This window comes from Macadamia integrifolia, chromosome 7 (assembly GCF_013358625.1).
Source record: "Macadamia integrifolia cultivar HAES 741 chromosome 7, SCU_Mint_v3, whole genome shotgun sequence".
In the NCBI taxonomy this organism is placed as follows: Eukaryota; Viridiplantae; Streptophyta; class Magnoliopsida; order Proteales; family Proteaceae; genus Macadamia; species Macadamia integrifolia.
The window spans coordinates 29891611-29916581 of NC_056563.1; the positions used below are offsets into that span (position 1 = coordinate 29891611).

The 24971-nt window shown below is 36.9% G+C and overlaps 2 protein-coding genes across 3 annotated transcripts; one reads left to right on the plus strand and one right to left on the minus strand.

The window, feature by feature from the left end:
* The first annotated feature begins 1825 nt into the window (after window positions 1-1825).
* Window positions 1826-10296, plus strand: LOC122083784 (serine/threonine-protein kinase/endoribonuclease IRE1a). Of its 2 annotated transcripts, none has more exons than XM_042651675.1 (7): window positions 1826-2277; window positions 3471-3732; window positions 4657-6125; window positions 7778-7950; window positions 8052-8298; window positions 8791-9094; window positions 9964-10296. In XM_042651675.1, exons 1-7 carry the CDS (start codon window positions 1859-1861, stop codon window positions 10123-10125), a joined length of 3036 nt encoding a protein of 1011 aa, XP_042507609.1. In that variant the 5' UTR covers window positions 1826-1858; the 3' UTR covers window positions 10126-10296. The 2 variants fall into 2 exon arrangements, with proteins under 2 accessions (XP_042507609.1, XP_042507610.1); XM_042651676.1 differs by having other exon boundaries at window positions 1828-2277; window positions 9979-10296.
* Window positions 10297-12207: 1911 nt separating this feature from the next.
* Window positions 12208-24812, minus strand: LOC122083786 (WD repeat-containing protein 55). Its single transcript, XM_042651682.1, has 16 exons — window positions 24657-24812; window positions 21467-21628; window positions 21343-21375; window positions 21094-21158; window positions 20838-20925; window positions 20643-20715; window positions 19839-19945; window positions 17962-18004; window positions 17792-17848; window positions 17058-17134; window positions 16856-16904; window positions 16722-16768; window positions 16421-16494; window positions 15727-15782; window positions 12977-13100; window positions 12208-12797 (listed from the first exon to the last, which is right to left on the minus strand). The coding sequence occupies exons 2-16, from the start codon at window positions 21559-21561 to the stop codon at window positions 12724-12726; spliced, it is 1062 nt and encodes a 353-aa protein (XP_042507616.1). The 5' UTR covers window positions 21562-21628; window positions 24657-24812; the 3' UTR covers window positions 12208-12723.
* Between the last annotated feature and the right edge of the window lie 159 nt (window positions 24813-24971).

A 24971-nucleotide genomic window follows, 5' to 3' on the forward strand; every position in this document is an offset into this window, starting at 1 on the left:
AAAAAAAATTACATATATTTTGTGGGAAATAAATGTGCATATAAATGAATATATGAGAGAGATAGAAGAGGCTCTATGAGTAAAAGAGGTGCAACTTTTCCCACATTCTCTTACAGCACATTATGATGGGTTTTTTTTTTTTGGTGCTCCATGGTAGTGATCAATGAGCAATTGTGGAGTATGCTGACTTGAACCTACAACCAGCTGATCTAAACAATAATAGGGCAAGGGCTTCCTTCCAATAGGCTACCAACTCCGCTGACCACTATAATGATTCGATTGAAGGCAAAATGCACTCCCTGAAAACTAATGTGTCTGTAAAGAAAATGCAGATCAATTCATCGGTCCAAATTAATTAACTAAAATATTTTTAAATAATCGTCAAAGCAATATATTGACATCATTCCACTATTCCACACTAGACTTTGTGAGGGAGCCATGAAAGCTCAATAAGGGTAGATCATGTCCTCCCTTTTATCATTTCCTTATATATTCATAGGAAAAATTATCTTAGAGTTGCGAGTGAAGACTGTGCCAACAACTCCTTGAATTGAGATCTTTTTTGACTTGTCAGTGCATTTAATGTGTATCCAAATTTTTCCAGCCATCTGATGCTAGATGCACTGCCATGTTGAAGAGGACCTGAGTATCTACTCCTCTCTCTCCATCTCTCCTCCTGACACCATCTTTCTCCTCTTGCCCTTACTAGTAGAGAATGGTAATTTTTTGAATCGCCCTCAATGATACCGTAGAAAAATCCCATAAATTAGCAAAAGTGTAAAATGTTGGTTTACTATTTTAGGGTAAAAAATGGCATTTTCTAAAAAATTAACCTTTTATTTTTGAAAAAATAATTCAATATTATATAACTTTGTTATGGACCTGCATCAAATACACGATTTGGTCCACAATTTATTGTATATTTTTTTATTTTTTTATTTTTTTATCTTTTTATCTAGTATTTTTCAAATCTAAACTTTTCAAAAACATGTAAAAAAAAATCGAGGAGAGAGTATTGGGCCATTTGAAACACTTCAGACCGAACAAAATTTCTTCTGGAGAGAGTGGAGAAAGAGGTAGGAGTCAATCACTCCGACCTACCTGCTCTTACACCAATCCAAACTGTTTTTTTTTTTGGTAAAGCACCAATCTAACTTGTTGACCGCCGCCACCGCACCAATAGTGCTTCCCCTCACTCTATTTTCACACACTTGGGTGCCTAATCTCTGCCATGCAAGTAGGCTCACATACTTGGCCCACCCTAAAACGGACCAGTTTGTGACAATACAACACTAGGCTTTGAGGTGTAAACCAGTGGGCTTGGTTGGGTTTGGTGAGGCCTAATCAGTCCTACTAATTTAAAGTTTTGCACTATTTTCATCCGTTTAGATAATCGAGCCTTGTAAGTTAGGACAACGATAAATTTTTTATTCACTCAATCGTTTATTGATCCATAATCAAGCTCAAGGTAATTAGGGCCAATTGGACTATAATCTGAATTTAAATGTACTAATTGACTAATTAGGCTACAAATGATCCTTAAAACCCATAATCAAGCTACATAGGCCAATCGGGTTATAAACGGGTCAACAGGAGCCTGATACTTCCTTCTCAGCCCTGTTTGCAGACATGATACTCGGCCAATCTCGAGTTTCAACCTGGTCAGGTTGGTTCGGTTCAGTTATAGTCATTGTTTCTGTCCGGTCCAATTTTTGTCACCCCTAACTAGGGCCTAGGAGAAAGGAACAGCTCAAAATCCAGTCCAAATCCAAAGTCCGACCAAATAAAAGACTCTTATTCAATGCCATTACTTGGCTTGTCTAACTCAAATTGTCAAAACGGACAGCTTTTTAAGTCCATGGAGCTAACAGAAACCCAAACGTTATTTAGATCCCAAACATCCCAAGAGCAGAACAGGTTTGGAATCTTCCAGGTTCCATCCCTCTTTCCTTCTTCCCTTCTCTTCCTTCTCTGCCCTACTGATTCTTCCCCTTTCCAATCATCATTCTCTCTCCCTCTTTGCAGACATGATACAGTGATCCAAACCTTAATTCTCTTCGTTTTCGTTTCCGTTTCGATTCTTGTTTCAATCTTACAGATGAAATTCTATTCGATCTTTCTTCTTTGCTATTTGCTGTTTTTTGCGGGGTTTTCCGCTTCTGAGGGAGATCTGCCGGAGTTAGAGGCCAAAGAGATTGTTACTGTGTCCAATCCTTATGCCGACGGACCCGATGGCACAATATATGCTGCGACCAGATCTCTACTGTCGCTTCCATCGTGAGTAGAGGCTTTCTTTCTTTCTTTCTTTTTTCGTAATTTCCCCCCTTTTTTGGGGAATTGGATTGAAGTTTAAATTTTTTTAGTTTGGGTTGTTTGGATGAGATTAAGATATTTTAGGTTTGGGTTTCTAAAATTTTGATATGAATAAGCTCATTGACGATTTTATTTATAATTATTATGACCATGATATACGGACACAGCGTTGAACAGAATTTGGGATTTCGTGAGTTTACATTCTATTTAGCTAATTACCCTCTTAGTTCTGATTCTGAGAGTTATTCCGATTCCTGAATCCAAAGCCAAAGTACCACTGTTGAACTGACTGGTTATGCTTGAAATTTCAAACAAACAGTTTAGCTTGAAAGCTTGCCTAGTCTTATTTTTTTTTTTTTTTTTTTCAAGCTGTTGAAGTTCAGATACCTACTTGTTTGTCCGTTTCCAATTTTTAGTCCTTCAAATCGAACCGTTTTTTGGGGACATGGGATACTTGGTGAATGGAAACGGTCTTGGTCCCTATTCATGATTGGAGAAAAACCTTGGAGTTGCCGCTATTCATGATAAATTGCGAGAAACTCGTTTGAGGTGCCATGGGGATGCGCAGCAGAGGCCTTTAAATGCTTCAGTATGGAGAAGTAATCTATGTCAAATTGAACGTGCTAAACAAGCTAGAGCTTAAAATAAACACAGTGGAAGTGGTGAAGAAAAAAATGTATAGCTTGGGTCTGGGATCTTGTATGGCTTTGAATAGAGCTGATTGGAGTAAAAAGATTCATGTAGCAGACCCCATTGAGTTGGGAGAGTTGGAAATGGTCTTGATACAATTTCTTGTTAAAAATGCCGATGCCCTTCCCGATAGCAGAATCTAGAACTGGAAAGGATTCCCCCCTTTTTTTTTTTTAATTATTATTATTTTTTTTTCACCGGTAGATCCGAGATGGAAGATATTTACAGTAACTTCAATAATATATTGCTTTATTTTATTTATCTTTTGGTAGAAATAATGCATGCTTGATTGAGCCTATGCTATGGTTATGGAAAATTCCTCTCAAGTTTCCGACACAATGCCTCCAATTTCTTTAGTGTACGTGTACTTTATGCAAATTTCATTTTTATAAAGTTTCTGAATGATTATGGTTTCCTTCTATTGTATTTCAACTAACTTTATACCTTTTTTTTCATTTCTTTATTAGTGCACATGACACTGGACAAGAGGATGTCCTTCCCATCGTTGCTTCTCCAGATGGTACGATTTATTCCGTGGACATTGAATCTAAAAAGATACTCTGGTCGTTTAAGTCAGGTCCGCCCATTTATTCTTCGTATCAGGATCTTCTTAACCCCGATAAGGACAAGGAAAAGGAAAATGCCTCTGGATTGAATTACAACTTCTTCGTTTATTCTGGAGATGACTGGGAGCTGTATGTGCACTACAGGAACTCTGGTAAAAAAACGGTATGCTTAATACTGTGACTATGAACTGCTATATTTGTCAAATGCTTGTCAGGCCAAGAGGATTTCATCCTCATCTGTTTGTCCTTCACAAAAGGTGTTCACTGGCTTGGTCTTGGCTAGTTAGCAAATTATCGTTCACCTTTGATGATTAATTTGTTTTCTCTTATTTTGTGAGATGGGACGTAGGATATGTCAAACATGGATAGTATCTTGATATGTGGGAGTTATCAGTCTCAGGGCCTGCCTCATATGCTTGATTCCAAGCCTAAATCTGTATTGGGCAAGCTGGGCATTTTAACAGTGGCAATCATAGTTGACAACATGAGAGGCAGTTAATGGTCTATCCCACCAAAAATAAATAAATAAATAAAATAAAATGAAAGGCAGTTAATGCAAATAACTAAACTTGTATGGATTGCAGACATAGATGCACAAACTGACTTTTTCATAAAATTCTCGAATTTTCCTACTTTTCAAAGATTCAATTCATACTAGAAAATCACAATAATTGTTAATTATGTACAAATGAAGGTTCTTGTGGCAAGAGCTAAGTATTGGCAAAGAGCCGGAGGGGTTTTGGGTGTAGGGATAAGGAGTTCTTTTTAACTAAATTTAGTTAAATGATTTAAGTATGTGGTTCTTGCTTTGATTGTACAAATATTGGACCTATTGCATTCTTTTGGATGGTCAAATATGAAGTTCAAAAAAAACCACAAAGTAGATGGTTATAAAGATCATCTAAGAGAATGCTGTTTGTTTGAAAAAGCCTTTATAGTGTTTACTAGGTCTTTGCTTTGATGCAAGCATGCTGTTTGTGTGGTGGATGTCATTTTCCTGTTTCATTTTTAGTTAAAATGTTATCTGTTGCCGATGAATGCCTAATAGCTGTTTATTGTTATTTTTTTACTCTCTTCTGTGCTCCAGAGACTTGGGATGACCCCAGAAGAATTCATTAGAAATACACCAATCATATTAGAGGATGGAAGCGTCACTCTTGGATCAAAGAGAACTACTGTTTTTCTTGTAGATGCCAAGACTGGAACTGTGGTTTACACATATAAGATTGCTCCATCTGCATTACCAATGAAGATTGATGAAGAGAAAAGTCTTGTATCCAAGCAAGATATGGAGGACTGGGTACACCCTGTTCCTGTGGATCTGAAGTCAGTACAACCACTTTACATCACAAGAACTGATTATGAATTGCAGTCTTTTGCTCCAAGCTTGGGTAAGGTCTTATGGAATATGACAGTTGCTGAAATTGGGCTTGTTGATACCTGTCAAGGAAGTGTGAGTTCACCTGTTGCTGCTCCATTTGGTCGAAAAACTGGGCTTGGTTTAGAATATCAGGATGATACTGAGACACGGTCACCATGTAGAAGAAGGGGTATTGTCTTCCGACTTCGTGATACTGGTTTCTTACAAACATTTTCTGAATTTGATCAACTATCAGAGGCTCATTTTGAAGGCCCCGCATCCTCTCAACTCGTTCCAAGCCAGGCACTTTTATTGCCAAAGTCTGATGATTCACACTGGGCTTCCCATGATGTAGAAAAAAATTGTGAAGTGGAGAAAAAGTGTCTCACAGTAATGGGTAGTGTGGATGGGCACATGGTGAGCATGAATGATACTGGCAAACAGGATGTGGTGAAGTATTTCGACGATGTTACTGGTTCACTTGTGCCAATTATCAGTCTATCTCTACTTTTTGTACTGTGCTGTGTGGGCTTTGTCATGTACCGTTCATTGGCAGCTAGAGAACAAAGTAAAATGGATAAGCAGCTGAAGGATTCCAAAGGACACACTGTAGGGTCTAAGAAGAAGAAAGCCCGTAAACCTGGAAACTGTGTCAACAAAGAGAAAGATGGTAAACATGTCTCGTCTGAAAGTGACGATCAAGAAATTAATGAGCTTCCACTGTGGGATATTTCAAAATTATTTGATGGTGGTGTGGATGGACGTAAGATTGGGCAGCTATTCATATCCAGTAGAGAAATTGCTAAGGGAAGCAATGGTACTGTTGTTCTTGAGGGAATTTATAATGGCCGTCCTGTTGCTGTCAAACGTCTTGTAAAAACTCATCATGATGCGGCTTTTAAAGAGATTCAAAATCTTATTGCATCTGATCAGCATCCAAATATTGTTCGATGGTATGGAGTGGAGTATGATCAAGATTTCGTCTATCTTTCTCTCGAGCGTTGTACTTGTAGTTTAAGTGATTTGGTTCGAACATACTCAGATTCTTCTCCAAGTCCTACATTAAATAAGGATCAGGCAACAAACTCAATGAATGAGTATAATGTTCGGTTGGATTCTGCAATAGGACCTAGCAAGGATATTGAATTGTTGAAGAGGAATGGGCATCCTTCACCCCAATTGCTAAAACTGATGAGGTTGGTCGAAAATGCTCTTGCAACTGCAATTTTCTGTCATATGTGCACATTTTATATTATTTTTTTTTAGCTGTTTAATGTTGCCATCTTATCAGACTACTAATTATGCATTAAACTCATCTGGATGGTTGATGAATGGCTTGTCTTGCCCTTGCTTGCTGTTGTCTGAACACACCGTCACGACCATCCCTTGAACAACCACTACCACCACTTTCATCTAGTTCCCTAGTAAAGTATAAGTTTTTTATATTAAGGAAGACTATAATAAGGGAAATTGAGAGTATTTAGTACTCTTTTCCATTTGCCCATGCACAATATGGCCCCACATCCCCAATCCTTTTCAACTAATTTCAACATTGAATTATTCTGTTGTCAAAAGCATTTCTTGAGCCCTTCCCTAACATTAAACTACACCCTGAGCCCTAGGCAGCAAATGCCTTCATTATTCTTGAACATAGCTGCCACGTTGCCAAGGCGGTGGAGGGTTGTCTAAGCGCTTAGGCGAGAAGGCGCACGCCTTGAGGTGAACAAGGCGACCGGTTGTTATATTTTATTTTTCCCATTTTCTAACATTATTTAGTAAGCTATATATACCTTGTATCATAAAAAATCAAGATTAAGCAACATCAAGTAATTAAAAATCAACATTTAGCCATATTAAATCATAAACAATTAACATTAAGTCATATTAAGTTATAAAAAATCAAAATTTAGAGAAATGCTCTGGTTCTATAATAAGTTTGACTGGTCAAATGATATTATTTTTACATGAGACTTTTTGTATCAGTTATAATATAAAACCAGCTTTCCAACAAGTCTAAGATTACTTAAATCAGAGTTGTAGTGACAAATTTATGTTCTGGTCAAACTTATTTTTAAGTGTGCGAATGCTGTTAAAATCGCCTGAATGAAAATAATTTTATGGATATCAAAACAAAAAATTATTTTACCGGACTTCTGGTTTTTAGCAATGTTTTAACATGATAGGTTTTAGAAAATTTTCATAATTGAGAAAAACTCCAGCATTTAAAAGTTGAAAATCGCCCCTATAACCAAAATCCAGTTTTTCTTCTTGGACTGGGTGGTTGACTTTTTATAATTTTAGAATTTGATTTTTAAACTATTTTTATTGGATTCAAATAGGGGGTATTTGCTTATTTATGAATAATAACTTAAGTAAATGAAATAACAAATATAAAAAGCATTTACTTAAATGATATTTGGCATAAATAAGTGCCAAAATACAAGGCGGCATGCAGTGCAATAAGGCGACTGTCGCCTAGGCCCTAGGCAAACCACCTAGACGCCTAGTCGCCTTGACAACTATGTTCTCTAATATACCTTTTTCCACAAAAACTGCTTAGACTTTAGATGATGTGCTGCCACAACAGTTTCAGTCACATGGGCAAAGTTCTGTTGCATTCATATCTTTAAAATGCATATGCCACTAATCATATTAGAAGTGATAAAAAATCTTTTAAAATCTTATAAAAAATAGATTAATTCGTTGCTATTTTTTATGAAAATATCCTTTGCCTTCTCTTTTTCTTGTCCGAGTTGGATTATTTTCAGAAATATTGTCTCCCCCCAAACCATGTGAGTTTGGTTTGTTTCTGAACATGCATGATTTTACTTATTTACCCACGTTGCAGGGATGTGGTTTGTGGCCTAGCACATTTGCATGAACTGGGAATCATTCATAGAGACTTGAAACCTCAAAATGTGTTGATCACAAAGGATCGATCATTATGTGCAAAACTCTCTGATATGGGTATTAGTAAGCGCCTCAATGGGGATATGTCTTCCTTGGGTCACAATGCTACTGGTAGTCATCAATTACTTTTTTTTACTTCCTACAGTAAGCACATGTTCATATGTGGTATTCTTTCTCTTATATTTGACTGTCTTCTACTGATTCTTTTGTAGGTTGTGGTAGTTCAGGTTGGCAAGCACCTGAACAGCTCCTTCATGGACGCCAAACACGTGCAGTAGATTTATTTAGCTTAGGCTGTGTCCTCTTCTTTTGCATCACTGGAGGTAGACATCCATTCGGGGACCATCTTGAACGTGATGTAAATATTGTGAAGAACAATATGGATCTTTTCCTGGTAGAGCATATTCCTGAAGCGACGGATCTTCTCATTCAGCTATTAAATCCTGATCCATTATTGAGGTATTCTTTCGGTTCTATTTGGTTTCAATTCTATTCCCTTCAACTAGTAGTGTATACTTTCCTGATTGATAAAAAGATTATTGGGAGCCAATGCACTCCCTGCCTGACATCCCCATTTCCTTATAATTTGATCAATTAGCTTAAAATAATTTCTTTTAATTCCCACTCCCATGGCATCCCTCCCTCAAGGAAAAAGGAAAAAGAAAGATTTGTTCATAGACCTTATCTTACAAATCAGATTATAGCTGTTGTATGGTCATCAAAATTGATTTTTTTCTTGTGTACAGAGAAGGTGGACCATTATTCTGATTTAGCTCACTTGTATTGGTCGGATTGCAGTTCGCTGAATGCACCAATTTAGGAAATTATTAAATGTTATATCCCAATGCAAGAAAATTCATTTATATGCTGCCTTTGATTTTGATTACGAATTATCTTTCTTAATTTTATTCATGTGGTTCTTTTTTTTTTTTTTTTTTTAATCATCTCTAGGCCCAAGGCGATGGATGTATTGAACCATCCTTTGTTTTGGAGTTCTGAGAAACGGCTCTCATTTCTTCGAGACGCCAGTGACAGGGTAGAATTAGAAGATAGAGGAATTGAATCTGATCTCGTAAACGCATTAGAAAGTGTTGCACCTGTAGCTTTGGATGGGAAATGGGATGAAAAGATGGAAACTGCATTCATCAATAATATTGGCCGTTACAGGAGATATAAGTTTGGTAGTACTCGTGATCTGTTACGGGTCATGCGAAACAAGTTGAATCATTATGGAGAACTTCCAAAAGAAATCCAGGTATGTTACCTCAGGCTAGTAACTATATGTTCATTTTGTGAAACTCTGTTGACTTTGATGTACATGACACAGCATAACCGGGGACCAGTTGATTGTTTACGGCTGAGATATTTAGTAGGTATGCAACCATTTGGTTGCAGAAGCCTTCTGTCCAACCTTTCTGATGTACACGTCATTCTAGACCAATTGATTGGATGTAAGAATGTTTTGACATAAAGTGACTTTTTTTTTTGGTAAAGAACATAAAATGACTTGAATGACCAAATCTTGTATCTTGTTAGTATGCATGCATATATGAATCAGTACATGGGTTTTAATCATTTTAACTAGTATCAGGCGTTAAATAGAATTTCTTAATTACTTAATATTCTTTCTAGCACATAGTGACCAATATTTACTTTCTCGGAAGTGTGTTTCAAACTGGTTTGTACTGTCTAGGATTCTGTATGGAGCTAGTTTATCTAAACTTGATTTGAATCTAGTGAATTTTATGTGTTGCTTTGGTGTCAGTGGTGAGTTGCAAAACCTCATCTTTCTAAACCATTGCTAGAGATGAAACTTAGCTTCAGGTTTTTAGTATAGCATCAGGGTTATTAAGAGCAATCCAGTACACGAGGCTTCGGCTACTGTAGGGTCTGGGAGGGGCAAATGTTTGCAGCCTTAACCCACTGCTTCGCAGGAGAGGCTGTTTCCAAGTTTCAAAACTGTCGAGAGGTTATTGTTGACAATACTAAAACCACCTGAATGTAGCCCATCCCTGTGATTTGTGTTTATTTTTGTTGGAAATCAAGTATCTTAGTGTTTGCAAGTATATTTCAGTTTTTTTCTTTACGTGAAATTTATTTGTTTAATGTTTTAGAAAAGTTTAGTTTTGTTTGTTTCAGGAAATTCTTGGACCAGTTCCTGAAGGATTTGATGGTTATTTTTCATGTCGATTCCCCAGACTCTTAATTGAAGTGTATAAAGTTGTATGCACATACTGCAGGGAAGAGGAGTGCTTTTCAAAGTATTTCAAGGATAGTCTCTTCTAATTTTAACTTGTTTCTGTCATAAAGTGACCTCGCTTACTGAAGCTCTACTTCTTAGATATCTTAACAACGTAGGTACCCTGTGTAATTGACTGTTTATTGTTGTAAATAATAAATGTAATTCGTATTATTATGTGTATCACTCTTGATTAATCTGAAGGTTCATTTTACTTACTGGCCTCTCTAATTCAGTTACAGCTGAAAGTAGCAAGAATTTCTTTGAATATCACCATACGGTTCCATTTTTGTTTCAATGTAAAATGGGTGGTTTGTGAGGTTTACAGCTGAAAGGAGCAAGAATTTCTTTGAATCTACCTGGTCTCCAGTCTGCACTCTCTCTCTTTCTCTACTTTGGTGGGCAACACTACTTTTATAACTTAAATCTGTATCCAACATCTCTTCTACGCTGGAGTTCTGGATTACATCTACAGCCTTCATCTCCTCGACAGTTCCCGACTGAGCCTCTGACCTGGAAGCTTTGCCCCTCCTCATATACAATGGACACGGCTACCTCTAACTGTGATGATGTTTTCACCTTCTTTCCCCTTAGTTCTGTCTTTTGCCGCTGGAGCGGAATCATGATTTGGTTTATCTTGTAGGATGATCCGGAGGTGGAGGTATTGCATTGTCTTATTTCTTTATCTTTTCTTCTTCTTATATTTTATTTGACATATCCATATAGCCCACATCATTTAATTAGAAAAGGCTGAGTTGTAGTTGTTGTTGTGGGCCCCACATTGTTGTGCTGAAGATAGTAAACAAAAATGGGGAAAAAATAACAGGCATTTTTCTGTCATAATAAATAGGGGACCCACATGATCAAAGGAGATAAAATAATAATAATTAAAAAAAAAAAAAAACTCTCAGGCTCCATGTCAAACCATGCCACATCAATAAGAACACGGAGAACGGCATCACATATCTACAAAGGCCCTCCTCCAATTGTGGGGAAGATGATACGGTTGTCGTGTTTAGATAACTCTGAGAGCACAGGTAATAGTGAAAACGTAGTAAGCTAACAAGCACTCAAAAATCAAGTATAGCACTAAAGTTAGCGGTGTCAAAAGGTCAGTTCAGTTCGATTGAACCGGTCTTCTGGATGAATCAAAACCGATCTGATAAGAGAATATTTGCTTTGGCTTATATAAATATATATATATATATATATATATTTTTTTTTTTTCAATTTTATAACCGTTTTTGTATCAGTTTTGGTCCAGTATTTGGTTTTGGTGTTCCTTCCGGTTTTTCTACCAGTTTCACAACACCCCAAAACGGAACAGGTCCACCAATAAAGAAGAAGCTGGGCTCTCTTTGACGATGGAATTCTCCATTTGGAGGATATATGACGCTCTATCATCGCATTTGAAGGTCAATTGGATGAAATAGAATTCGACATAAATGTCGTGAATATTGAAGAGATGGACTGCTTGTGTATCACTGTAGCGTATGATTTATGATTGTATTGAAATCTAGATCTTTGATTAATCTGAATGTTCATTTTACTTACTGGTCCTTCTACTTCAGTTACAGCTGAAAGAAGCAAGAATTTCTTTAAAAAACACAAGGGTTCCATTTGTTCCGATGTACAATAGGTGGTTTGTGAGGTTCCTAGTTGACAAAAGACCATGCAACCCTACCTCGTCTGCACACAACAAATGCCACATGGCAGATTGGGTTGGCTGAAATATTGTGTATTAATAGACCAAAAGGCCCTCCGCCCATATCTTTGCCAAGTGGCAACTGGATTACCACTGCAGCGTTCCATCACTGATCAGGAAGCTTTACCCTCCATGGATGCAATAGACAGATGTACCCTCCAATTGTGATGATACTGCCACCACCTTTCCCCTTGGCTTCTTTCTTTGCCACACGATAACCATGATGTTGTCTACATTGTAGGGCCCACAATATTATGCAGGAAGATTGTAAATTAAAATAGAGAAACGATTCCCAGGCATTTCCCCCCTTAAAGACTCAAAAGGGGAGAAACAATTTATACAAACATTCTATCTACATTAGAACAAAGGCTACTTGTATTCACCAAGTCGAGCACTGTTCTATTGTTGGAATTGAGGAAATAGCTGCAAAATTTAAAATCCCAGGGCAAAGCTCATATACCAAACAAAAAATAAAACTACAAAGCATCTCTCCAAGACATCGACAGAAATGGCCGCAAAAAAAGAAAAAAAAAGGAAAAAAAAACCTCATTCCCAACGTTCCAACCAAAACCGAGAAAGTGAAATGCAGAAATAAACAGAATAGGAGAGGGAGCCAAGCAATCACTCACTAATAATGTCACTTCCCAAAGGAAAACTTTCCAGGCTAAAAAACTTGACGGTCCATGTAAGCAAAAGCTCAGGGATGAAACTTACCATGTGAATAGACTACATGGTTCTACATGTCTGAAATTAGAGCATCATCCAGCAGAGCTTGGCTGTATCATCCCCCTCAACTGACTCCCAAGAGTTCAATAGCTATTGGAACTCACTAACTGTCAAAATTTTTATCGATTGATGACCTATGGTATCCCTAATATGAGAATTCCTTTTCACAGCGGCAAGAATAAATTGATAGGAAAGCACTAATCCCGACATTTCACTACAAATCCATAAAGAAACTACTGGATGCATCATTAGAAGCATGTCCTTTGTTTGCGTTTTTCTTCTTCGACCCTGCAAAATACAAGCAGGATTTTATATATTTCTGCCCCAGTTGAGAGGCTGCAAATCTTAACAGCATTCATCTAAAATAGCAGGTATCTAAATGGTATTCATCTCAAATAGCAGGTATCCACAAATACAGCATAACAATGAATTATCACTTTTCTGACAAGTGAAGATATTTGACACACCTTTGGAGGATTTTTGAGTGGTTTTAATATCCACATCCATCTCATCACTGTCACTGTCAGCGACAAAAGCCTCACTCTGCAGATTATTTGCTCCACCTTCCAATAACTCATCCAAATCCCAGAGCTACATGCAACAAAATACATATAACCAACTAGCAAAATATTACTAAATTCAATCTCTGGTAACAGTTTGAGGTAAGAGGAGAGATGACATCATAACTTCCGTGTTCCAATACTAGCTTGCACAAAGAAATAAAAGGGGGGAGGGGTATTACAAGATTACCGAAATAGGGATTCACTTTACAAAATTAACCACCTAATGGGTATTGCAAAATTAAGGAATCGCAGGAAATTCAGGCACCAAAATCATATTTCAAGAGAAATTTCAAAACAAAGGTAGGCCTGATCTGACTAATCTCCTAGTCAAGTATCCTATTCTAAGCACAGAATATAACAATGAGTGGAAAGTGATCCAACAGCCAGATATCAAGATAATGAAGTCGAACAAAGAAATTGGAAAATCAGGAACAGAACCAGAATTGATATCAATAAAATACTGATCATAAAACAGAAATCAGAGTATGATTTACCAGCAGTAATGATCAGTAAAAACCAATATGAAACAGAAATCAGATCTCCAAAATCAAACCAAAAACGAACATTTGAAGCTAGTAGACTTGAGATAGGATTCTTCTAATTAAATGGGGAAACATCAACTTGAAATTAGCAATGGGTCAAGAATTTATCAATCATGTTATTCAGAAAATTAGAACAGCAATGTATTAAAAGAAGAATCAGTAACTAGAAGAGAGAAGTGCACAGGAACTAGAACGTTCAGAACTGACATGATTCTTCGAATAGAATAATAATAAAAGAAGAAAAGGAGGATATGTGTTTAAAAATCACCACCAGGGAGCCTACTGAATCATCACAGTAGGGAGGTCTAAATCAGCACACAACCGAAAAGGCTAAGCTTCCTTCATTACTCAAATTGTATGGGGCCGTAGAGCCGTTACATTCTTTCATAACTGACTACTTGATTAAACACACTATAAAAAGGAAATAATAAAACCAAAATAAAGGAATCCCTTATTGCGTGAGCTGAGATGGAGTTCCCTTAACTACAAAAGTGAAATAAAATAAGAAACTGAGACTCAATCAGGTCTGGAATTAATGAGTAGTTAAGAGTACCCAAGCCCGACTACAAGACTGAATAATAAATAAAATAAGAAAATAAATCCCTAAAGATTAGCCCATGATTTGGCTGAGCCAACTACTGAACAAGTGGTTTAAGTTGTGGACCAGAAATGAGCTCAAAACATGAACCACAAGCCAGAAATAAGCTCTGGTCCTCATCCTGCCACGAGTATTTCTCTCTTTTTTTGTTTCTGATAATAATTTGAACAAGGACAGTCCAAAAAATTTACTTATTTTAATATCTGTGGGATATGGATTTTTAATTCTTTGGGTTTTGTTTGTACTGCGCTGAATTATTAGGCCAAGCGGGGATATACGAAAATAAATATATTAGTTAGTGGTGGGGAACATTAGAGATTAGTTAAAGATTGCCTGGCTGCATCAATTTTGGTATCAAAGCCTACCATTTACAGTCATGGATCCCAAAATTCAAAAATCTTTTAGTCGAACTCCCAAAGAGGAGTTCAAACTCTTCCAATTAGGGTTCAAGGATCACAAAGGGAACTTCAGCATTTTCAGATAAATCTAGAAGAAACTTAAAATCCAAAAGCAGCAGTCCCTACAAAAGAGCTTGTTGTCCACAATCAAATGCCTAAGAGCCTATTTTATGCGGGACCAGGGTTCAAAAACCATTACAAATTGCTTGTGGACCCACTCAAACAATTAAAATCCAAATAAAAGGGAATGGGAAGAAAAAAATAGGTCCTATTTTAATATCTATGGGGCATGGGCTAGTAATTCTTTGGGTTTTATTTGTAATGGGTAGAATTATAAGACCCAAGCCTTAGAATTGTCTATGAAAATAAAAATTTTAATAACAGTGGGGCACATTAGAGATTAGACTAGAATTGTCTGGCTGCATCATGCTTCCTACCTGCTTAAACAGTTCAAGTTAAGAAAAAAATCACATCAGGGAAATGCAGGAAGCCCCTACACTATGGAGAGGATTTCAACATTACAAGGTGTACAACTAATGGAAAGCCAGCAAGACCAAAAACCAGATATAATAAAAGAGTATTCAGAGTTATTGGAAAACAGTCTCACTGATTGGCACGTCATTAGAGGAGTCATTTCATCTGGTAAAGTTTTCCAGTGTTTCCATGAGCAGACTTGATTTATTCTATCTGATCATTGGAATGCTCACATATTTCCCTCTACTTTTTCCCTTTCCTTTTCCTTTTTTCTGGGTTTTTTTTGTTTTTTTTTTTTTTTGGGGGGGGGGGGTGGGTGGTGGCGGTTGGAGTGGGGGAAGTGTTGCAATGAATTTTTACCTTTGTGTATGATTTTCACATGACCTCTCCTGACACCCCAAACCCTGGTTGTGCCCCCTTTTGGTATTTTATTATTTTTTTTTTTTTGGTAAACTATTAGATTTCCAAGCAAAATCCTTGATATCCAATTGTTTAAAATTAGTCGTTGATATTATATTTTGCACTATAAAAACTGTCAAACTGCCCTTTCACATTTTCAATATATGTGAACACCACCAAAGGCCTTTATTCAAGTAAAACAGCCTGATTCGGGAACAGAGAGAGAGAGGGGCATCCACACACCTTCAACATTTGATCATGTGAAATACTGCCCAGAAACTTCCTATCACAAGAAAAAGCTGCAAAATCAAATAATAAGTTAGGCACAAATAAAGCTCAGCATTTCTTTAGTTCTACCCTTTATAAGTTTCTTGGTACAAATCTGTGTTTTCACAAAGCGTAGGACAAGACAGTAGCACATTGAGACCACCAACTGAAATGTCCAAAGGTATATGTTTCTGGGGAATTATTCTAGCTCAGACCAGCAGATGTAGCAGTTGATTCTTTCAGACTGCAGACCACAGCCTAAATGCTGAGGCCCAGTCCGAGCTACAAACCCAAAAACAGAAGATCTAGGGGCCTGATATATACGTAGAAAATACAGTATCATGCATAAAACTTCCACAAGACCAACACAGGAAAACTACCCAATTTTCAGACGGATACCCCACAAGGAAGACCTATTAGAGCAGAAATCGACCTGTGAAAATGATCCAAACTGTCTAATTATCAAATTCTTTGGCATTAATACTTAATAGAAGTGGTAGTATGCAGATCAGGTCTTTAAAATCACAGAAATATATCAAATTTTCAATCAAGATCTACTAAGCAGCAGGACAAATGATCCACCCTGTATGGGCAGTGAGAAACTGCTCTGCATAGGAAATGGGTGCCTCAGATTTTCCACAAAAAAAGAGAAAGAGATCAGTTATCATACCAAGGCGCTCAACAGGATATTCCGAATGCTCAGCCACCGGTTGAATTACTTGGTTGGGTAAGATGCCTACCAAGCTGTACATGAATTAGGATTTAGGATATTAAATAATGAGAGAAAAAAGAGGATATTAATCTCACTATATAAGTGTCATATACATGCCCAACATATAGGAAGATTGGTCTTAATCAAAATCCAGCAGAACCACATAAATGGCAATTTCCACCTGCCTGCATGCAGGCCACACGCCAGCAACAGCAGCTTCTTCCTCTCCCTTTACTTTCCACACAAGAAATATTCTCACCTGATGAGTCCATTCTCTGACCCTGTAATAACCCTATCTTCATCAAGCTGACACATAAGCACAATACTCGTTATTCTCTTGAAAGCACAGGTCTAGAAATGTAACAGAAGAAAAGAATGGAAAAGCTCAATCACCTTCAGCAGTGCATCAACAGAGTTTGGACAAAGTTTGATGAATCGGTCACTAAAATCCAAAAACAAGAGATTTAAGCATCTTCCCAGATGATCATTGAAAGTCGAAATGGCTTCTTAACAATCACTACAATGGATAGATGCAATATATAATTTCTTAATAAAACTAAGCAGAAGTATATCAGCACTGTTCAGAGTAGCATACCTGCAATCCTTGAAATGTCCCCAAGAATAGAGTAATAAAGATCCAGACTGAGTTCCACATATAACTTTGCGACCATTCTATTTAAAAAACAAAACAAAAAACCCTACTTATAAGAGGTATACCATGAAAGAAGAGAAGTATTTAATCATAGCATATATTTTTCTTTATCACCCTTCCCTTTCCATGTCCTCTTTCACAATTTTCACTACTAATCAAAAGATATTATAACATGAAGAAGTCTCCCGACTTCAGGAACATTGCTGATACCCATGCGGCCATGCCACACACACAAAGACACCTCCTAGTTTGGAACTATTCCAGATTTTCAAACCTCACTGACGTATCTAAAAGACCAAACCCATCTTAAAATAAGTTGGATTCCTATACACACACACACTTCACCAGTTTCTTAGCACTATCCCTTCCAGAAGGAATATCTCACTTGGGGCAATAAATTTTTTTTCCCTACTCTGAGAAGACGCATGGAGCAACAAATTTGTGGTAACATATACTTAAGTAAGATATTACAAATTCAGAACCTAATAATTGCATACAAAGATTTATTCAAACAGCAATTAATTAAAAACAATTACAAAATTGCAAGGAGAAAAATAATTACATGTTGCCAGTTGACGTATACGGGTGAATGTTTAGTTCATATGTTTATGCAGCACACAACAGAATCAGGGGGAAAAAATCCAAGTATTTCAAGTTGACAGAAAATAAGTATATACCTTCATAAGAACTACTGACAGCAGCTCATCTTCAGAGAACTCAGATCGAGTTTGCACCTATGATTAGCATTTAAGAAATGAAGCAGATTCAAAAATCAAAAGATAGAAAAGGAAAAAGGAATGCATCATATAAATTCCATTAGAATTATAGAGCAAAATAAATAACTAACCTTATTTCTTCTAAGATTGCATACAGATAGAGTCCCATCCCCACTAAGCAATCAAAGCAAACAGTCTTAGACTTTATCTTAGACATTATAGACATTATTTTGCAAATAATTACATCATATGCATGTGATAGTTGTCCAAAGAATAAGTTGACATCAACTTGTCCAAATTCAGCATGGTAATAACTAAAGATTAGTTTCAATCAGAAGTGCACAGCAATCAACCATTCTGCATCAAGGAAGACAAACACCAAACCTATGATTTGTAGGACACTTCCCGATGCAAGCACATCTTACAAACCTTCCAGTGAGAGGTCCAATTCAATCTGCAAACTTGAGCATAAAGAATTGAAGAAGAAAGAGAAAAAAGGAAAGAGGCTTGTGCATGAGGAACAAAGCTAGGGTTTGACCACCAGAAGACTTGGAAGAGATCCATTCTGACAGAACACAACCACATAAACCTTCTCTGCTAGTGCTGGTCTAGGTCTAGAATGCACCTTTAGCAGGACTTTCAGAATGGAAACAAGAACACACATCCTTTTAATTAAAGCCACCCATCCAAAAAAAATCAACTAGTGCTTCTAAGGTTTGCTGGATCCAAGAATAGCACATCCTCCTTTCTTCAACTTCCCTGAACATAAGAGTCCCCTTACAATAACACCCTAATTTATTTTATATTAGCTGCCCATCCCAAGTGTTGTTGCCCTAATGATGTAAATGGACTAGTTTACCCTCAACTTTAGTCACATGACAATCACATGACTTTTAAAAGAAACCGTAGGGCAATAGTAACAGGTACATAAACAAACATTTAAAATGGTAGGACAATAGCAACGGTAAAAAAATATATAAATAAATAAACACAATCTAAGGCCATAACATAAAACGCCAGAAACATGCTGCCAGTGCTTGTGTGCCCCATATGCTCCTGCATCACATTCTCTTAACCATAAGCAAATACAAAATAATGCCACCCAAAATATGCAGGTTAGGCAGTTACAATGCTTTATATAGGTTCCCAAGTCCCTACATGTGCTTGACTAGCTGACACAGAGAAAAATATTTCCTACCATGACTAATTGCAAATTAGCCACACTCATTTGTGCTTGACCCCTTCCTTAAAGAAGTAAAGATACTAATTTAAGAATGAAGTTTAAATGGAACTCCTAATCTATTAGACTAACTAAAACAGGAATCCTGTCACAGATTTGACATCCTACCAGTAAATCGATCATAAATTTCAAAACATAGCTTGAAATTCATATAATCTTGATGCCATTAGAAAGGTGATTAAATAAGATTTTGAATGGCACCAAATCCTCCCCACTGAAGGGATGAATTTTAACCTTCCAAAAAATAGACCCAAAACATAAGAGACTGAAATAATTCATTTTCCTCTAATATTATGCTTCCAAACTCCAATCTCAATCCGTTAGTCTGTAATGAACAATCAATCGGATCATGGAATTTCTTTCCGCTACCACATCAATTGCCCATGATTGATAAAACCGCAACCTCAAATTTTGAAGTGAAGAAGCACAGAATCAGCAGCCACCATCTATGTCAACTTGAAAACTACTCCATATACTCAGAAACATGCTACATTTTTATGGTTGGGAACTTTTAGACTTAATTATTTATTTAGTTTCACAATTCGGTCAATTAACCCAATGGACAACACACAGCTGGGCATGTGGCTAATGGTAACATTAGAATTCAAACAAATTAATTAACAACTCACTGAACAAGCAAAATATATTTCCCACCAAAAATTGGTTTCACCAAAAATCAACTAGAAAAATAAAACTGCAAGTACAATATTGATCACTGATTTAACAGAATCATCATCATTGGAGAAAATTCCATAGAGCATCATTTACCTTGTTCCCAAAAGTTTCATTGAATCAGAGGCAAAGGTCATGTCAGAAATGTATTCTTCATGGGCATTGAAGGAGTTACAACAGGAACGTTGTCGAGTATCCCAAACCTGGATAAAGAAAATTGAGATAACAAAATAAGATATAATAACAAAACCCTACAACGCAATCTTGACCAATCTCCACTAGTACATGGTACATATAATTTAAATAGTTCCTATTTTAAACAAATTTAAATTAAAATAGTCACTAATTCCACTCACTTTATATTTATAGCAACTACCAGAGGTCAGCTACACAGATCTGTTCCAACATTCCACTCTTCTAGGAAGAAGCATTTTTGTTTTTGATAAATCCTAGGTCGATATATTTTATTATCTCATAAACAATGTACTTTATTATCAGTTTAACCAAGTCATTTTCGGCCTTCCACTTTTACTTTTAACACCTCCAATTCACAATGAATCAGACATTCACACCAGAGGATTTATTGGTCACCATTCCACGTGGCCAAACCATCTCAATGGATTATCCCTAATGTTGCCATCCCCCATCTTGTCACCTATTGGTGCCATTCCTAAGTTCCATTGAATGCACTTATTTTTGTAATAGTTACATCTCATATGACCACATCTAAACCGATAACTTTCTAAGCAAAAGGGGGAAAACAAACATACTAATCAAGAAATATATTTTCAAATACATAAATTCATAACAAAAGGAAAATAGATATATGACTAATTTAAGGTACCCTTTATACGTTATTCATAACAAAATGAAAATTGTGATATAATTAATGCAAGGCACCTTAATACAACCCTCATCATCTCCTGATGCAATAGTAGTCTCCGTCAGATTTTCCAAGCGATTTACAGCAGCACTGTTCATGAGGAAAACACATCATTATCAATTTTCACGCAGCTGAGCAGACAAAGGATCAAGTGGAAAGTGCCGAACAAGGAAGAAACGGAAGGCAACTTGGTAGGATATCAAAAAACAAACCCATGGGCCTCTTTTAGACGAGCAATGGTAGAACCGGTTTCCACATCTGTGGCCAGAATTGAGCAATCTGGAGATCCAGTCAGAATCACTGAATGCATACATCCCATCCAAAACAAATTTAAGTTAGTTACAAATGCACATAAAAATGGTTTTAAACCTAGAGTGCTGTGAGAAATAGATTACTTGTGAATGAATGAATTAATATATATAGTTTCAAAGTTGAACAAATAAATAACAGAAATCCAAATAGCAATACCACGGCCTCCATCGATGAATCGAACAGCTCTACATGATTCAGAGTGTGCATGAATTTCCAACAACCTAAAAGAATGGGTATAAGGAGCAAACATACAAAATAAGAGCCTGACTTTTATCAAACCAAACCATTGCAAGACCAATAGAAAGCACAGAACACTGCTTGTCTGCATAAATAAAGGCACACTGGATGTGATGAAGTTGCTATAAAACCAATTAGACCCATAATCAGATAAATGCTTCAGTTTACCTTTGCGGCTGCGAATCTGTAGCATAACGATACCTGATCCAGCATGAATTCAATATGTTTTTCAGAAACTCAATCAATATAACCACAAATGACAAGTAAATGAGACTTTTCTCGTTTTACTTACAGGTGTAGGTCACCACTGATCAGACCTGCGCTGACAAGTGGACTCAAAGGATGAAAATCAAGATCAAATGGAAGTTTTCCCAAATTAATCTCCATTATAACTCGTTGGAGATCGATATTCAATAGAACTATAACAGATTGATGAATTTGCGCCGCCAAATCACTGCAACACAAATGGAAAGATAAGATTTTTGAAATTACTACAGTTCATAGTCTCACTAAATCATCAACTTGACAAAGGACTATATGGTTGGAGACATAAATTGGGGACTAGGAAACAAGGTATGCTCATGTTGTGTTAATTTTATTCTATAGTAAGATATTGTTAGAAATCTCCAATGACAATATGTTATTCATTCAATAAATCTTGGTACTGAAAAACTTTCCTACCATCCAATGGAAGCTCAGAACAGAGGATGTGTTTTAGTTACCACCACATAGGAAATCTAATCAACAGAGGATTGGTTGCAATTCCAGAACAATTGCGGAAGAAAAAAAAGGGAACACAGTGGAATTTTGAGAGCTCAGAGAGGTTGGGTGGAGAAAACAACTAACACATTAGAGAACAAGTCTAGATGTCTCAATAATAAGTCAACCATCAAACATAGAAGAAGGATTTAGAGCTTTAGCAAGCACATGATTATATTACTTTCCAACCTACTATTAAAGAAGTCCATGATGGTTAAGTACTCCACTCCATCGTTCTCCATTAATTCCTAAATTTTTCTTCCACCCTAACAATCACTTCATATTACTAATCTGCAATAGAACCATCTGAATCAACAAGGCGAAGAAACTTGAATGAGTGGATCCATGAAAGCAACAACCTCCTTTACCCCGTCCCAAAATAAATCAAATTGAATTGTCATCACAGTTTGCATTGCTATTTCAGCCCTACTGCAATGAAAGCATCTCCAATCAGGAGATGCAACTAAAACTCTCAATTTTCAACTGCGATGAGATATTGAAGCATAAAAAAAGTAGTAGCAAACCTTGTCTTACAAGGCTGTGCTTAATCTTTTTATCATTGGTGAATTGCCTCATCAAAGCTATAAAAGTTGTGTGCCTATGCATATAATCCACTACATATTTCCCATCATCAATAACATTCATCACCCATCTAACATGCCGGTGAATATCTTTCAATAGAAAATTACCCCCATGTGCAACACAATCTGTCCTATATGTGTGTGTGTGTGTGTGAGTTCATTTTCCAATCAACATATCACCACAATAGTTATAGTTAGCACCATTATTTGAAATGAATTGCACAACATTTTGTTGTCCAAGCATTTCACTGACATTAGAAATTTCTCTAAAAAAAAAATCCAATAGTTATTCTATTTGAATAACATTCAATACATTTCACAAACACAGCGCCTATTTGAACAACATTCAATACATTTCACAAAGACAACGCCCTACGAGAGTAAGTTATCACATTGACCCGAGACGTAGTCTTTAGGTTAGTCCAAGAATCAAACATAATCGTGCAACTTGTGGTATCCTATGTTGTCTTTATGTTGCTCACATACTCCGTGACCTTTGTCGTTGCTTCAGGGTCCAAAGAGGTACGAAGAGTAGATTAACTAAGGAGAACAAAACCCGGATCATACTCACATGCACCTCTCATAGTCACAATAAAAGACTTTTTTTTTTTGGTAAACAATAAAAGACTATTTGAATAACATTAAAGGAATTTTAATTCTTAACAAAATAAAAAATGTTATCCTTCTTGTGTCTTCTTGTCTTTTAGAACTACCATATCTACCATTGTGGTTTGATGAATGCTCCTCTACCAAGGGAAGAGGAACCAATTCCACTTTCTACAATATCAATCTTTCTCTTCTTAGATGCACTCAAACTTAATTCTACACTAGCTTCATCTTGGACGTGATCAGGGACTTTAGAACAAAATTGAACATCATGGCCAGTCATGCGAGCCAAATGAGTCTTCACTCAAGTAAGGCAACCAAAGAAATCAAGTACACAACAATTGCATTTGAAATGGCTCATATCAAGTTGTTGTACATGTTCCCAAAACTTAACCTTTTTCCTAACATTTCTCAATAATTTCACGCCCTTACATAATATTACAATCAAACTATCCATTCCAATATCATAATCAACTATACCAAATGAACCAGTTCAATAACATTCCCATCACACAAATAATAGACAACCATTAATCAGAAAAGCACTATACGTATGTTAGACATGTCCTTTACATAATCATTAATCAGAAAATAATAGAGAATATAATCTATTTAAATCGTGGAATGTTAAGAATAATAGTGAATGAATCAAATTAGCAGCCTAACTAGGTAAGGACGAATGAAAATTGTAGACACATTTATCAAAGTCATATCATCGCAGTCATATACTCATATCAACAAACCAAAGATCGGCCTATTCAAAATTTCGGTGCTACATTGTTGTTAAATGGTGATTCACTTGTTGGTAAATATGCATTCCCACATTGCATTGACCCGTGAGATTCCCGCGCTTACAGAGGGGTATTGGGTTTTGTGCACTGAAATCTAGAAATTAGGAGGTCAGGGTAGCTGAGCTTAAGCACATTGCACATTGTCTCTGTGTATGAGACGACAAATAAATGAGTGAAGGAGAGATGGAGGGGGAGGGGGAGGGGGAGGGGAGTTCAGGCCGTTAACCTTTTTTTTCCGCAGGTCACTGGCTTGCTGCTTCCCTCCTGTCGCCGCTGCTCTGGAAGGGAAAGAAGCGTTGGTCCCCCTGCTCGCCGCTGGGAGGGAGGGAAAGGGACTGTGCAATGAGGAGCCCGAGCAGGTCTTTGGGTTCGGCACTTCGGCTGTGCGAGAGTCAGATCCTCGATCAAAAAAATGATAGAACTGATAGGTTAGGGTTTTCGTGGTGGGTTTTAGTGTCTTCCTCTAACCCAGATTCCCTAAATTCGAATCTTCTCTCAAACTGAGACCCAATATTTGTCTAAGTTTTAACACTTATCAAGGCTGAATCCTTTTTTTTTTTTTTTTTTGGTAGAATCACTTTAAGCGATAGACAATATACTTACCAAGGCTGAATTAAACCCCTACATTCCTGTTTTAACCCTAGGAAAAACGGAGACAACGAGCGTGCGAGAAAGAGAGGGACAGACAAGCAGCGGGAGAGAAAGCGAGAGCAGAGAGAGCAAAGCGAGAGCAGAGAGAGCATACCTGCAGGTTCGAGCGACAACAGTGATGATGGTCTTCGTCCAGCTTGAGACGATGGAGTCGCTTGCAGGTTTCGTGACTTTAAACTTTGAGGCCGATACTCTGCATTCTGTATGGAATCTAAGCTATTTATATGCGGGGTAGAATCGCCGGGTTTAATCTTAATTAATTCACTGATCCAATTCCCGATTATTGAAACCAGGATCTGAAGTCTGAACGGCTGAACCCGAGTGATTGACAAAGCGTGTCTCTAAAAAGGGTGCCCATGATTTTAGGTATCAGTATCGGACCGATATGTATTATTGTAAATATTGATTC

Coding starts and splice junctions, on each gene's coding strand:
- LOC122083784 (XM_042651675.1), top strand. CDS start 1,859: ATGGAGCTAACAGAAACCCAAACGTTATTTAGATCCCAAACATCCCAA. Junction 2,278..3,470: donor TCTCTACTGTCGCTTCCATC/GTGAGTAGAGGC, acceptor TTTCTTTATTAG/TGCACATGACACTGGACAAG. Junction 3,733..4,656: donor GGAACTCTGGTAAAAAAACG/GTATGCTTAATA, acceptor TCTGTGCTCCAG/AGACTTGGGATGACCCCAGA.
- LOC122083786 (XM_042651682.1), bottom strand. CDS start 21,561: ATGGAGATTAATTTGGGAAAACTTCCATTTGATCTTGATTTTCATCCT. Junction 21,376..21,466: donor ATCAGTGGTGACCTACACCT/GTAAGTAAAACG, acceptor ATGCTGGATCAG/GTATCGTTATGCTACAGATT. Junction 17,135..17,791: donor TGTCAGTAGTTCTTATGAAG/GTATATACTTAT, acceptor TTTTTTAAATAG/AATGGTCGCAAAGTTATATG.